This window comes from Orycteropus afer, unplaced genomic scaffold (assembly GCF_000298275.1).
Source record: "Orycteropus afer afer isolate SDZICR_OR568_19922 unplaced genomic scaffold, OryAfe1.0 scaffold00011, whole genome shotgun sequence".
Classification (NCBI taxonomy): Eukaryota; Metazoa; Chordata; class Mammalia; order Tubulidentata; family Orycteropodidae; genus Orycteropus; species Orycteropus afer.
Genome location: NW_006921598.1, coordinates 16683515 through 16696518, shown reverse-complemented (window position 1 = coordinate 16696518; position 13004 = coordinate 16683515). Strand labels below are relative to the sequence as shown.

Genomic DNA, 13004 nt, shown 5'->3' with positions numbered 1-13004 from the left:
AGCGACTCCTCCTTGGGTTTCCGAGGCAGTATCACTACGGAAGTAGGATTGCCCAACCTTCCTTCCGAGGAGTGGCTGGTGGGTTTGAACTGCCAGCCGTCTGGTTAGCAGGCAAGTGTCTTAGCCACTATGCTACCAGTACATCATTATTTCCAGTAAATACGTAATGAGACAATTTTTAACATAACAAAATATTCTAATTTTTTTTTTGCATTTAGTCTAAAAACATCTGGAATTCATGGGAATGCAATTATGGAATCTACTATAGAAAACAAAATGTTCTGGAATATTAATTTTGAATGTTAAACTAAGTGAGCATTAACTCAGAAAAATCTGTGACTAGGAAGAAAGAGAAAATATAGTCAGAATGCTATTTTCTTTATTTCTCAGTATAACTTCTCTTCTCTGTTACAATTAGTTATAGTTAACATTTTGTCAAGCAAGTGGTGTCAAATAAGTGGTGACAGTATAAAGAATGTAATTTCATTTGTATGAGAAAATAGGAAGTCCCAAATTACAATATGAATTAATAATACCATCACTTTGAAAAGAATACTAATGGAAGTAAAAGGCTTTGATATTAAGTAATTCTGCTAATAAAAGTGTATACTTTAGGTATTTTTGGTTCTATGGCTCAACAACTAAGTGTGTCATATTTTATCTTTTTAAAAATTAAAAATTGATTTATACATATTAAAAAAAAAAATCACTGCTGTCGAATCGGAACCGAGTCAGAGCGACCCCTCCTTGCGTTTCCTAGGCAGTATCACTACAGAAGTAGATTGCCCAACCTTCCTTCCATTATACATATAAGCTTATTATAAGAAATGCATTAACCATTGAAAATCCAGAAAAAGAAAAGATTTTAAAATATCCTGTATAACCCCATTGTTGTAGGGCTACCATCCTAAGTTTCATGTTGATTCTTGCCATCACTCAGAACTCATCTTTCTTGGGAGTACTTCATACATTAGAATATCTCACTCATGGCTGCAGTCTCCTATCTTTCAGTCCTTACATTCAATTACCCTCATTAAAACCTCATTTCAACCCCAGGGGAATGTAAAGGTACTTTCCCCTATCTATTAGCCACTTGTATCTTCACTTCCTTCTCTGTTTTCTTAGAAATTATGACTTATTGAAAGAAGTTTGAATATAGAAGTATATATACTTTAATATTTAAACAATGAATGATGTATTTTCATGAATTTTATTCTTTAGCCATAATTATTGGGGATCTTTTTTCAGATTTTTGAGAATTCTTTCTCTCTACATAGATAATATGGTATATTCTAGAGTGACATAGTACTTGTCTTGAATTAATGAAATTAAATGAGAAATAATGTATGAAGGCAACAGTATAATTTCTGGCATAAAATAGGTACTTAGTAAATACATGTTAAATCTAAATCACAAAATTCTGAACTAATTCAGTATATGTTTTTCTGGATCCATATGAGTAAAATTTTATTACCTTGAATATCATCATTGAATGTACAATATTGATTTCTATACTTGTTCAGGAGACGAAATGCATTCATGTTGGCAAAATCTTCAAACTGAATGAGGCAATTCATGCCATACCTATTGTGACAAAAAATCAAATTAAAAGAGGTTAATGAAATAATAGTTTAAAATAAATTTTTAAAATTAGCCTACACATAATGCAAAACTTACTTTCTATTAGAGATATTATGTTCTTGCTTAGTACAGATATGTATTGCAACCAATTCAACCAATATTTACTGTGGCTTATTACAGAAAAGGCAATGTGTTGGCACTGTAATATCATACAAAAATGATTAAAAAAAATGGCCCTACTCTCAAGCAATTTAAAATTCTGCAGAAACAAATAACATCATAATAAGTGAGAAGTAACATAAAAGTTGTATAAACAAGAAATTGTAGGAGATAAGGGAACAAGTATCCCTTCTGGCTGAGGACACAGAGCAGGTGACAAAGGAGCCGAGTTTTTTTAGCTATGATTTCAAAAGTAGACATGCCAGGTTTCACAGGCTGAGGGAACAGCAGAAAGCAGAGGCAAAATAATGGAAGTGAAAGGCAGGAATTTTTTTTTTTTAAATGGCAAGGAACCTGTTTTGGTTACCTCGGGTACCACTCTAACAGAGAATACCACAAATGGGTGGCTTTGACAAACAGGGATTTATTCTCTTACAGTTTTGGAGGCTAGAAGTCTGAGTTCACAGTGCCAAGTTCTAGAGGCTGGGTGAAGACCCCCTGACATTGGGCTTCAGCTCTGCCTCTTGCTCCCAGCCCACTGAAGCTGGAGGCTTCTCTTAACTCAGGCAGCATCTGGCTGCTGAGGCAGACAAGCCCAAGGTCAATAAATGAAATGGCACAATCCCAAGATTACTAAACTATGTGGCAGGGTACTAGTTCAAGTCCAGAGACAGTCCCAAGATTGACAGGAAACTTGGCAGGCTGTTGAATGAAGACATGCAGGGTCCAATTGTGCCAAAAGGCTCAAGACCATTCCCAAAGCTTCTCCAATATTGGAAGCAGACCACATCCCTAAAGCAGTTACTCAGCTACTCCAGTAGATTCCACAATGGAGTAGATTACCAGTCTCATCATGGGGAGTAACTACATCCAGTTGCCCAGCCACTCAAGTTGACACACAAATTAACTACCACAAAACCCAATCCACCTAAGTTGCTTTGCAGGAGAAAGACCTGGTATCTGCTCCAGTAAAGACTATTGTTAGAAGCTGTTGACATGGTTTCAATCATAGAGATCGTAATTAGAACAGAATGAAACACTGCCACAGAGCTATGCATCCCCATAATTGTTGCTATGTTTAAGCCCATTGTTGCAACAAGGGTATCCCTTTATCTCACCTTGTTGAGGGTCTTCCTCTTTTTCATTGACCCTCTACTTTACCAAACATGACATCCTCCAGGGACTGGTCCTACCTGACAACATGGCCAAAGTATGTGAGATGAAGTCTTTCCACACTCACTTAGACATAGCCAAAGAAAACCCTACGGATCACAAAAGTCTGATCTGCGGTGGATCATGGGGATGGTGAAGAACTGGGTAGCATTTCACTCCATTGTGAATGGGGTTCCCATGAATCAGAGGACAACTTGATGGCAGCTAACAAGTACTTTATATAACTACTAACTCACTTGTTATTCACAACAATTCTATAAGATAGATATTATTATTATTCTCATCTTCTAGATCTGTCTATTCTAGATGAGGAAACAGGCACAGTTTCTTGGTTTTATTCATTAATGATAAGCTAACAGTCTACTAAGCTGCTTATAAAGAGCCCTAGCAGTATAGTGGTTAAGTGCTTGACTGTTAACTAAAAGGTTGGTGGTTTGAACTCATCACCCACACCATTGGAGAAAGATTTATAGCCTTGGAAACCACAGGTGACAGTTCTACTCTGTCTTATAGGGTTGCTATGAGTCAGTATAGAGTCCATAGCAGAAATCAACAACAACAATCTGCATATACAGGGAAAAATGTCTCTCTGTTTTAATTCCTATATGGAGCTCTGGTGGCATGGTCAGTAAGGCATTTGGCTGCTAACCAGAAGGTCAGTGGTTCAGACTCACCAGCTGCTCCGTGGGAGAAAGATGAGCCAATCTACTTTCATAAAGATTTACAGCCTGGAAACCCAGTAGGAGCCCTGGTGGCACAGTGGCTAAGACCTCAATGAGGGTCGTTATGAGTCAGAATCAACTTGATGGCAGTCGGTTTGTCTCTGGATTTTGTTTTAATTCCTACAGTTTTTTAATAAGTAGTAATATTATTCATCCCTCATTCTTTTTTGAAAAATTTACTTATCTGAGATGGTGGTTCAGTGCCTGGGCTCTGGAGTCAGAGCTCTTGGAATGGAATTTTGTCCTCCTTATTTACTGTGTTCTCTTAACTATGCTGTATCTCTCTTTCCCCATCAGAAAAATGAGTATAATAATGGCATATTATCATAAGGTTGTTTAAACGAAGTCATAAATGTAGGTGCTTAGTGAAATGAAGATTACATTAAGTACTCTATAATCACTGTTGCTGACGTTGTTAAAAGGAGCCCTGGTGGTGCAGTGTCAAGTTCTCAGCTGGTAACCATAAGGTTGGCTGTATGAATCCACTAACAGCTCCATGGGAGAAAGAAGTGGTAAAGATAACAACCTTGGAAATCCTATGGGACAGTTCTATTCTATCTTTTAGGGTCAGTTCTACTCTGTCTTATAGAGTCACTATGAGTCAGAATCAACTCAATGGCAATGGGTTTTGTTTGGTTTCTTGGTTGTTGTGTGTCATAGAGTTGATTCTGACACATAGAGACAGAGTAGAACTACAGGACAGAGTAGAACTGCCCCATCGGGTTTCCTAGGCTGTAATTTTTACAGAGGAGCCCTGATGGTACAATAGTTACTGCTTGCCTGCTAACTGAGAGGTTCTGTGGGAGAACAGATGTGGTGATCTGCTCCCATAAAGATAACAGTATGGGAAACATTATGCAGCAGATCTATTCTGTCCTATAGGGTCACAATGAGTCAGAATTAATCTGATGGCACAAAACAACAAAAATAGTAATCTTTACCTGGAACAAGGTTTTTTCTTCTGCAGAGCCACTGGTGGATTCAAACCATCAATCTTTTGGTTAGGAGCTGCATACTTAAGCATTGTGTCACCAGGCTCCTTCTAGAACCACTATATAGTTTTATTATTTTGTAGCAACAACAAAAGCCAGATTATAAAATAGTATCCTCAGTGGTCTAAGATAAAATAAATGTAAGGTGGAATAGTACATCTAGCAAAGTTATTCTTCAAGTGTAAGACCGAAAAAATATATTTTTAGTTAAATAAAAACAAAAAGACTTTACTAAAGAAACTTTTGAAGAATTTACTTCAGGAAGAAGGAAAATGAGGTTTGTGCTGTAATAAAATGGTAAAATGTAGACAATTTTATCCAAATAAAATGGTAATAACAGGCAAAGCTACTTCTGGCAAGACAGAGTCAGGAAGCTGGCAAGTTTGTTCCCCAAAGAGCTATTATATAGCTAGACAAATCCTTCAAAACAATAACTACAATGCTCTGGAAATTGACTGAAGATACAACAAACTGACAAGTATATGTTGGTGACAAAGTAGAGAACAGAAGGAGTTTGTGAGTTTTTGCCCAGAGCTGCTCCCATGTACTCCCCACTCCCTGAGAGTAGCTCTAACATGGGGAAGCAGGCCTTGAAAATCAGCAGCTTTGCAGCCAGAGAGGGATGAGTTGATATTGACCAAACTGTGGAAAGCTCACACCCAGCAGCAGACTAGAAAAGCCTGCAGCTCCTCTCGGCTGAAGTTGCAATCTGGGTTGAGGCAAGTAACAGACTAGGAGACTTGGAACTTTAACAAGGAGATCCAGGAGTAAGACAGCCATAAATGTTTCTCCCTGTATCCCTGGCTACGCTATGCACAGCAGAGACCAGAAAGTGTTAAGCAAAGGGTTCTTAGAAATGACACCAAAAGCATAATCCATAAAAGAAAAAAAGAATTGATATGTTGGATTTGATTAAAAAATTTTCTACTTTAAAAAACACCTTTAAGAAAATGAAAAGATGGGCAAGAATTTAAAAACCATAAATCTAACAATGAACTTGTATCAAGAATATATAAAGAACTCTTACAATTCACTAATAAGATAGACAGCCCAATTGGAAATGGGTAAAGGATTTGAATAGACATTTCTTTAGAGAATAGGAGACCTGGTGGCACAGTGGCTAAGTGCTCAAAGGTGAATGAAAGGTTGGTGGTTCAATCAGCCAGGGTGGAAATAATGAATATGACCAGAATGGAAATAATGAGAATGCTGACACATTGTCAAAAATGTAACTGATGTCACTGAATAATATGTACCGCAAACTAAATCCACTGCCATTGAGTTGATTCCAACTCACAGCAACCCTACAGGACAGAGTAGAACTGCCCCATAAGAGTTTCCAAGGCTGTGCATCTTATGAAAGGAAACTGCCTCACTTTCTCTCATGGAGTGGCTGGTAGGTTTGAACTGCCTACCTTTTGGTTAGCAGCCAAATATGTTAACCACTGCACCACCAGAGTTCCTTAACAACATGAACAGAAACTGTGAAATAGTTACTGCAGGCAAGCAGTAACTATTGCACCATCAGGGCTCCTAATTTGCTGTGTAAATTTTCACTAAAAATACAATAAAATATTTGGAAAAAAAAAGTTGATAATTCAAACCTCCATGAGTCAGAATCAACTCAATGGCCATGGGTTTTGCTTTTACAACACAGACCAGTAAACTTTTGGATACTGTGTAAGTTGAATGCGTCAAAGGCAGTATTACCTTCCAACTGTCGGGAAAAGGAAGAAGGGCCAAAAGTCACAAAAATTTACCAGTGAAAAGAAAGAGTGGGGTCAATTCTTATAAGGAACAAAATTTTTCGACTCTCTATATATGATGTGTTTTTTACCTTCCAACCAAACTCTTTAGTTAGCTTCATTAAAAACTGCAAAAATGTTATTAAGAACTTGTAAAAGCACTTCTATACATGGAAATTATTATTTTTTTTTAATACCTTAGCAGAGACACAAACCTGTGGTAGCACTAAGTACCCCAAACATCAAAGTCAATTGATAATCATCTTGTGCTGGTAATGGTGCCTCTCCCATTACTTAGTGTCTAAACAGTTTTTTCAAAAACAAAGACTATCTGCCTTTAGAGAGTGCCCTTGTATAGTTTGCTCCTGACGTGTCATGTACAGTGGTCTAGCAGCATTAGATGAGCTGTCATTATGTTCAGAAGCAGCAGAACCTGTGGTTTTCAGTATGTGAAGAGCAATCAGAACCTTCTCAGTTCTATTCCCGGATACACTATTTACTTGGTTTTGTGGCTTTCGGCTTGTTATAACTTCTCTGTGGTTAAAATGTAATCCCCACAATATGGTTTGCCTTCAGTGTTTAGGACACAATGTGGTCAGGCTATAAATTTATAATGTTTTCTAAGTGAAAGGGGGGAATAGACATAGGTAGTAAAATGGTGAACAGGATACCTTACCATTTACAAAAGTTTATTTTAGAGTTATCCCTTGGAGAATGCTGAATATTAGTTTTTATTTCATGACGTTTACTACCTGGTAGTTAACTCTGATTTGACTCCTAAAGATTTAGAGAAAGGCATTCTGAATTCATTTCGAGATACAAGCATCTTACAACATATAATAAAAGAGAGCCATGTATGGGATATTTTATTCCAGTTTGAACCAAACTTGTCACTCTGAAATTATAAGTAGTGGAGCATACAGATTTTAGCCAATTTAATTCTACGTAACTATGAAAAGAAGCTACTATTTTATGATCAAAATATCACATAAAAGAGTGGATGTAAGTGGTTTTTAGAGGTTAACAGAAATACCAGCCATAAAATTAACATAAAAACTACAGAGAATTTACACTTGTGGTATGTTAAAATCAAACAAAAACTTTATTACAGTGACTAATCACTATATCTAGCATTTACTAAGTGCCAGACACTATTATCCACACTTTGCAGGGATTATCTCATCTAATTCTCTTACCAACCCAGTGAGGAAGATACTGCTATTATCTTATTTCACAGATGAAGAAACTGGAGCTTAGACATATTCTTTGTTATGGCTGAGTTTATACTGTTAACAAGTGGTAGAGTATGGACTAAACCACAAGACCCTTGGTTCTAACCACTATGTTCTGGCTTTCAGAGCACCAACCTAGTGATCAAGTAAATAAAGTGAACAGTACATTGAAAGGATAAATAAGAGAGTTATACCTTTGTCATAAACTAGCAAAACAGCATTTGATGTCTTCAAAATATCAGGCACTTTTATTATAGAATATGGAAGATGTTGGTGAAAACATCAGTTTCTGGTCATGAGGGAGAATGATTCTTAGAGATAACTTGGGGATCTTGCTAAACTGTAGATTTTGATTCAGTATATCTGGGGTGGAAATGCAAATTCTCAGCAAGGGTCAAATTGGAATGAACTGGTTCAAAGCCCTGGTCAAAAGTATGTAGGCATCTTTATATAAGGATGGAGGACTAATATTCAGAAAGGGAATGGCAGAAGTTTGATCCCATCGCCCAACCCTTAAGTATTGTGTGGCCCAATAAGCATTACTATTTGAAAGGACTGTAGATAGAATGGAGGTCTTAGGCAGCCATGATTTAGTAAAGAAGGAGGTAAATGGAACAACCAGTGAGAAAGTGACTATGTAGGGGGAGTATGCTATACAGAAATGAGCTTCCAAAGGCTTAATGGAAAGTTTTGAGAGTGAGAGGAGGGCTGGGAGTGACTGGTTTAGGGAGATGAAGCACAAAACAGTATTTGGAAGACTATATGGAAAAAAGAAAAGTGACATACTTCCTTTACATTTTAATAGGAGAGCTAGTATAACAAGAAGTGAAATAATATATTCTAAGAATTATGTCCAGAGGCCACCTAATAGAATACAAAGGTAGAATGTTGGGAGATGGGTGTATGGGAGGGGGAAGGTGGTACTCTGGTCTCTGTGGGTTGAGGGCAGCATGAGTAAAGGCTCAAATTCTCAGAGCAGCTTTTTCTAAAGGACTGACATGATCTTGAACATGCCATTGTATTTTGATCTTCCATTTCTAGCTTATACCAGTGTGAATGCCTTGACAAAAAGGATTCAGAAATTATGTTTACAAACTCCATCTGTAGACTTACCACAGAGAATTAAAGGTCTCCTGAAATGCATGTTCCAGTAAATATCTCATCTCTGACCTCAATCATGTCATTTACTTCTGCAGTTTGAATCACTGAATCTGTGTCTCATTTTCAATTTAGTCTAGATCATACTATTTATTTCTAAAAGCCAGGAACTTCCACAAAACATTAAGGATCAAATTTTAAGCAGCAAAGAGAATTGCATATCATTTTGCTGCAGAATATCAGAATCATAACATGCTAGTCATAACATTTTGGAGATCATTTACCAAGAAGTAATGCACAGGAACATTAAATACACCCCAGGTTGCAAGAACAGATAGGTGAGTATTGCCACCTAAGAGAAAAGCCAGAAAAGTAAAGTACAATACCACTTATGAAACCAGTAGACTTTTTTATTATTATTTTTTTAAATATCTTCTATTTTATATCAGGCTATAAAGACACAAGGAGCTCTGATGGCATAGTGCCTAAGGCATTTGACTGCTAACCAGAAGGCTGATGGTTCAAACCCACCAGCCTCTCCTCGGAAGGAAGATGGGGCAATCTACTTCCATAGAGATACCGCCTTGGAATCCAAAGGAGGGGTCAATATGAGTCGGATCCGACTGGATGGCAGTGAGTATTTTTTGGATAAAGACACAGAATGTTTTTAGAGAAATTTATCAGAATTTATATATTCAAATACGAATGTTACCCTCCAGAGTGACCACTTTTTGACTATATATCTAACAAGTGATGCTACAGCTTCTTAACTACTTTCAAGGTAAGTTTAATGTCAGTTTAATTGCTTTATAGCAGGGCTTTCAACCAATTAACTCCAGTTTGACCACTGCGGAGAATTTGTATTTCTACCCCAGATAAATGGAATCAGAATCTACATTTCAACAAGATCCCTAAGTGATTTGAAGGCATCAAACCAAAATGAACTGGTTTAGATCCTCGCTTTATAGTCGTATCTTTTAGGTAATTTTCTCCCCTCTTCCTTAACTAGCAATAACAAATTTACACAAATATTTTATTAACAAAAACTTGTTTAAAATACACTCTGACTGTCCTAAAAATCAACATCAGCCTGAAAGGATTTTTTCTTAAAATGCTATCATTGTGATATTTGAAAGATTTACTGTAGGTTCTAAAAGTAGGCCAAAGAGGCATTCCAAAAATACTATGAACATTAGCAATAATCATTCACTGTATTGAGTTCCAGGGCACTATACTATTTGGAAAGAGACAACATGATCATTTTTTGTTTTACTGTTTACTTGTTTGTTTTTTAAAGTTACTATATTATAGTGAGGGAGCTCTGGTAGCATAGTGGCTAAGGCACTTGACTGCTCACCAGATGGCTGGCAGTTCAAACCCATCAGCCACTCCTCGGAAGGAAGGTTGGGCAATCCTACTTCCGTAGTGATACTACCTCGGAAACCCAAGGAGGGGTCGCTATGAGTCAGGGCTGACTCGACGGCACATAGCAACAACAACAACATATTATAGTGAACTTCAAAATCAAAGCAAATGTAAAAGGACTTTGAACGTATAGCTACTTAATAGAAACTTTTAAAGGTATCTGATTTTAAGCCACAGAATAATAAAAACTTATGCATATCATTTAGAAAAAAAATCCAAGAACTGTATACTTTTAAATATCTGAAAGCACAAAGCAAATATAAATTGCAAATCTGGCTTCTCTGGCAAAATCATCTGGACTAATGTCGATGTTTGTACACAACCATCTTCCATAACTAGCAACCACCTACCAATAATTCCATATTAATAGTATTTCTTATGGCAGTATTATTACCTAATACTAATAAAAATGCCAAAATATCATGTTCTCTACTTCTTAAATAAGCACTTTTTCTTCTCAAATATTGGGGGCCTCATGACTAAGCCATCATATGTTCCAGTGGTTATGAAGATTTTTAAGGCCAAACTGCTTTAATACTATTAAATTGGCCTTGTATATTTTGTATATGGGTATCTTTACCTGTATGCCAATGACTTTTTTTTTTTTCCTCCATAAAATTGCTCAAAAATTAGTTGAAGTATTTAATCCAACATACTAAAAATAGAATCCTATATATATTGGCAGAGTCCCTGTTTAATAATGAACAGTCCTTAGGGATAAAACATGATGTTTTCCATGTTCTAAAAATTGTCTTGACTTCCTTTTGCATTAAATCATTTTTTTTAAATGACTCTGACACTCGATGAAATTTATAAGTATGCTTATATTTCATCTTAAAATTTCAAGGAAACAACACTATGCCTGCAAATTGACACATTCCCCAAATCTGATTAACAAAGCTATGTCTATAGTATAAGGGTGATTTTAGGTACTTTACTGAGATTACTCATACAGAGGTATGTGGAAGTTCCATAATTTATCATTTATAAACTAATCATTTTACTCTGAAGTCATAGAGATACATTAGCCAACACAAGTAATTTCTGTGCCTAAAACAATAGTTAATAAAAAGAACACTTCCAATAAAGTTTATAATCCACTAGTCTTGGAATCTAACTGCCTGAATTTGAGTTTTCTGCCTCTGCCACTTAGAATTTGAATCATTTTCGGTCAAAATCTAAGTCTTTCCACTACTGTTCTGCGAATTCCTTTTGTTATTCTAAATCAATAAAAAGAATCAGAAAAATGTACTCAACAGAGGCCAGATTAACAATACAACACCTACTACTGTGGAAAATACTCAAGTTTTAAAAAGTCTGACTGAGTATTGAAAATGATTGTGATAGTTAATTTTATGTGTCCATTTGGCTAGGCTATAGTGTCTGGTTGTTTTGCCAAATACTAGTCTATATGTTACTGTGAAGGTATTTTGTATACGTGCTTAACATTTACACAATCACATTAACGTTAATAATGACTGACTTCAAGTAAAGGAAATAACTCTTGATAATCAGAGTAGGCCTCATCTGAGGGCCATGAGAGCAAAAAATGAGGTTTCCCAAAAAAGAAAGATCTCTACCTCAAGACTGCAATATTACCTCCTGCCTGACTTTCCAATCTGCCAGCCTACTCTACAGATTTCAAACTCAAGATTACAACATCAACTTTTGCCTGAGTTTCCAGACTGTTGGCCTGCTATATGGATTTTAGACTTGCTTTCCCTCACAATGGCATGAGCCAATTTCTTAAAATAAATATCTTTATACACACACACACACACACACACATGATCTTCTAATGATTCTGTTTCTCTGGCAAACTCTGGCTGATACATACAATCAGGAAATAAAAATTTGATAATTTTGCTCCAGTGCAGTCTAGACAGAAGAGAGAAGTTTTAGCTTCTTTGATGAGAAACTTCTGAATAAAACTGTGACTATTAATGAGGGACATATGGCAAGATGTTTAACTTTGCATTTTCCAGACAAGAACATTTTGGTACAAATGTTTTCCATAGCTGTGCAAGAAACATAACTTCTGAAAAAAAATACTTACAGTTCACGTTTGCAAGAGCATTCGAATCCCATTCTTTCTTCTTAGCATTATAAATATACTGATAAAATAAGGTCAAGAGAAGCACTGAAGCAGTTTCTCATACTATCTCTTTGTATGCACTTAAATATCATGTATATGTGATATACTTCATTGTTGATCACTGTAGACTATTAGGTGAACCAAAACATAGATATATGATATTTGATAATCTTTAATAATAAGCAAATAGTTTCAACATTCTCCTCACTCAAATAGCCTAATTAATCTAGTCAATTGTCACATTCCTTTTTGTTTTTCATACTCCATTATGTTTTAAATTGAGTAATAAAACTGCCAAAAGGCAGTTTTATTTCTGAAAGCTCTTCAGAAATGGGAAAACAGAGTTGCAAGAAAATCTAAATATACTGAATAATCAAATAAAATCTATAACCAAAATAAATAAGGCACTGTACTAGTTTTAAGGAGCCTAAGTGGGGCAGTGATTAAGCACTTGGCTGCTAATTGAAAGGCTGGCAATTCAAACTCACCAGCCACTTCATGGGAGAAAGATGTAGCAGTCTGTTTCCATAACGACTCATAGGCTTGAAAGGCCTATGGGGCAGTTCTCTGTCCTAAAGGGTCACTCTGAGTTAGAATTGACTTGATGGCAATGGGTTTGAGTTTTTGGTAATGGTTTTATTTCAGGTTTAGTTTTTTTTTTTTTTTCCCTATGCCTTGCTTTCTTTAAAATCAACTTTAATGAGGTATGATTTACATATAACAAAATGACACCAATCTTATGTGTACAATTACATCAGTTTATATATATATATATATATATA

At 36.1% G+C, this 13004-nt stretch overlaps 1 protein-coding gene across 1 annotated transcript in view; it reads right to left on the bottom strand.

Moving 5' to 3' along the window:
* Positions 1-13004, bottom strand: part of ME1 (malic enzyme 1) — a 231625-nt gene that overhangs the window by 62967 nt on the left and 155654 nt on the right. The window contains exon 7 of the mRNA XM_007951230.2: positions 1475-1584. Coding sequence (XP_007949421.1) covers positions 1475-1584 — 110 coding nt within the window. The remainder of the gene's footprint in view (positions 1-1474; positions 1585-13004) is intronic.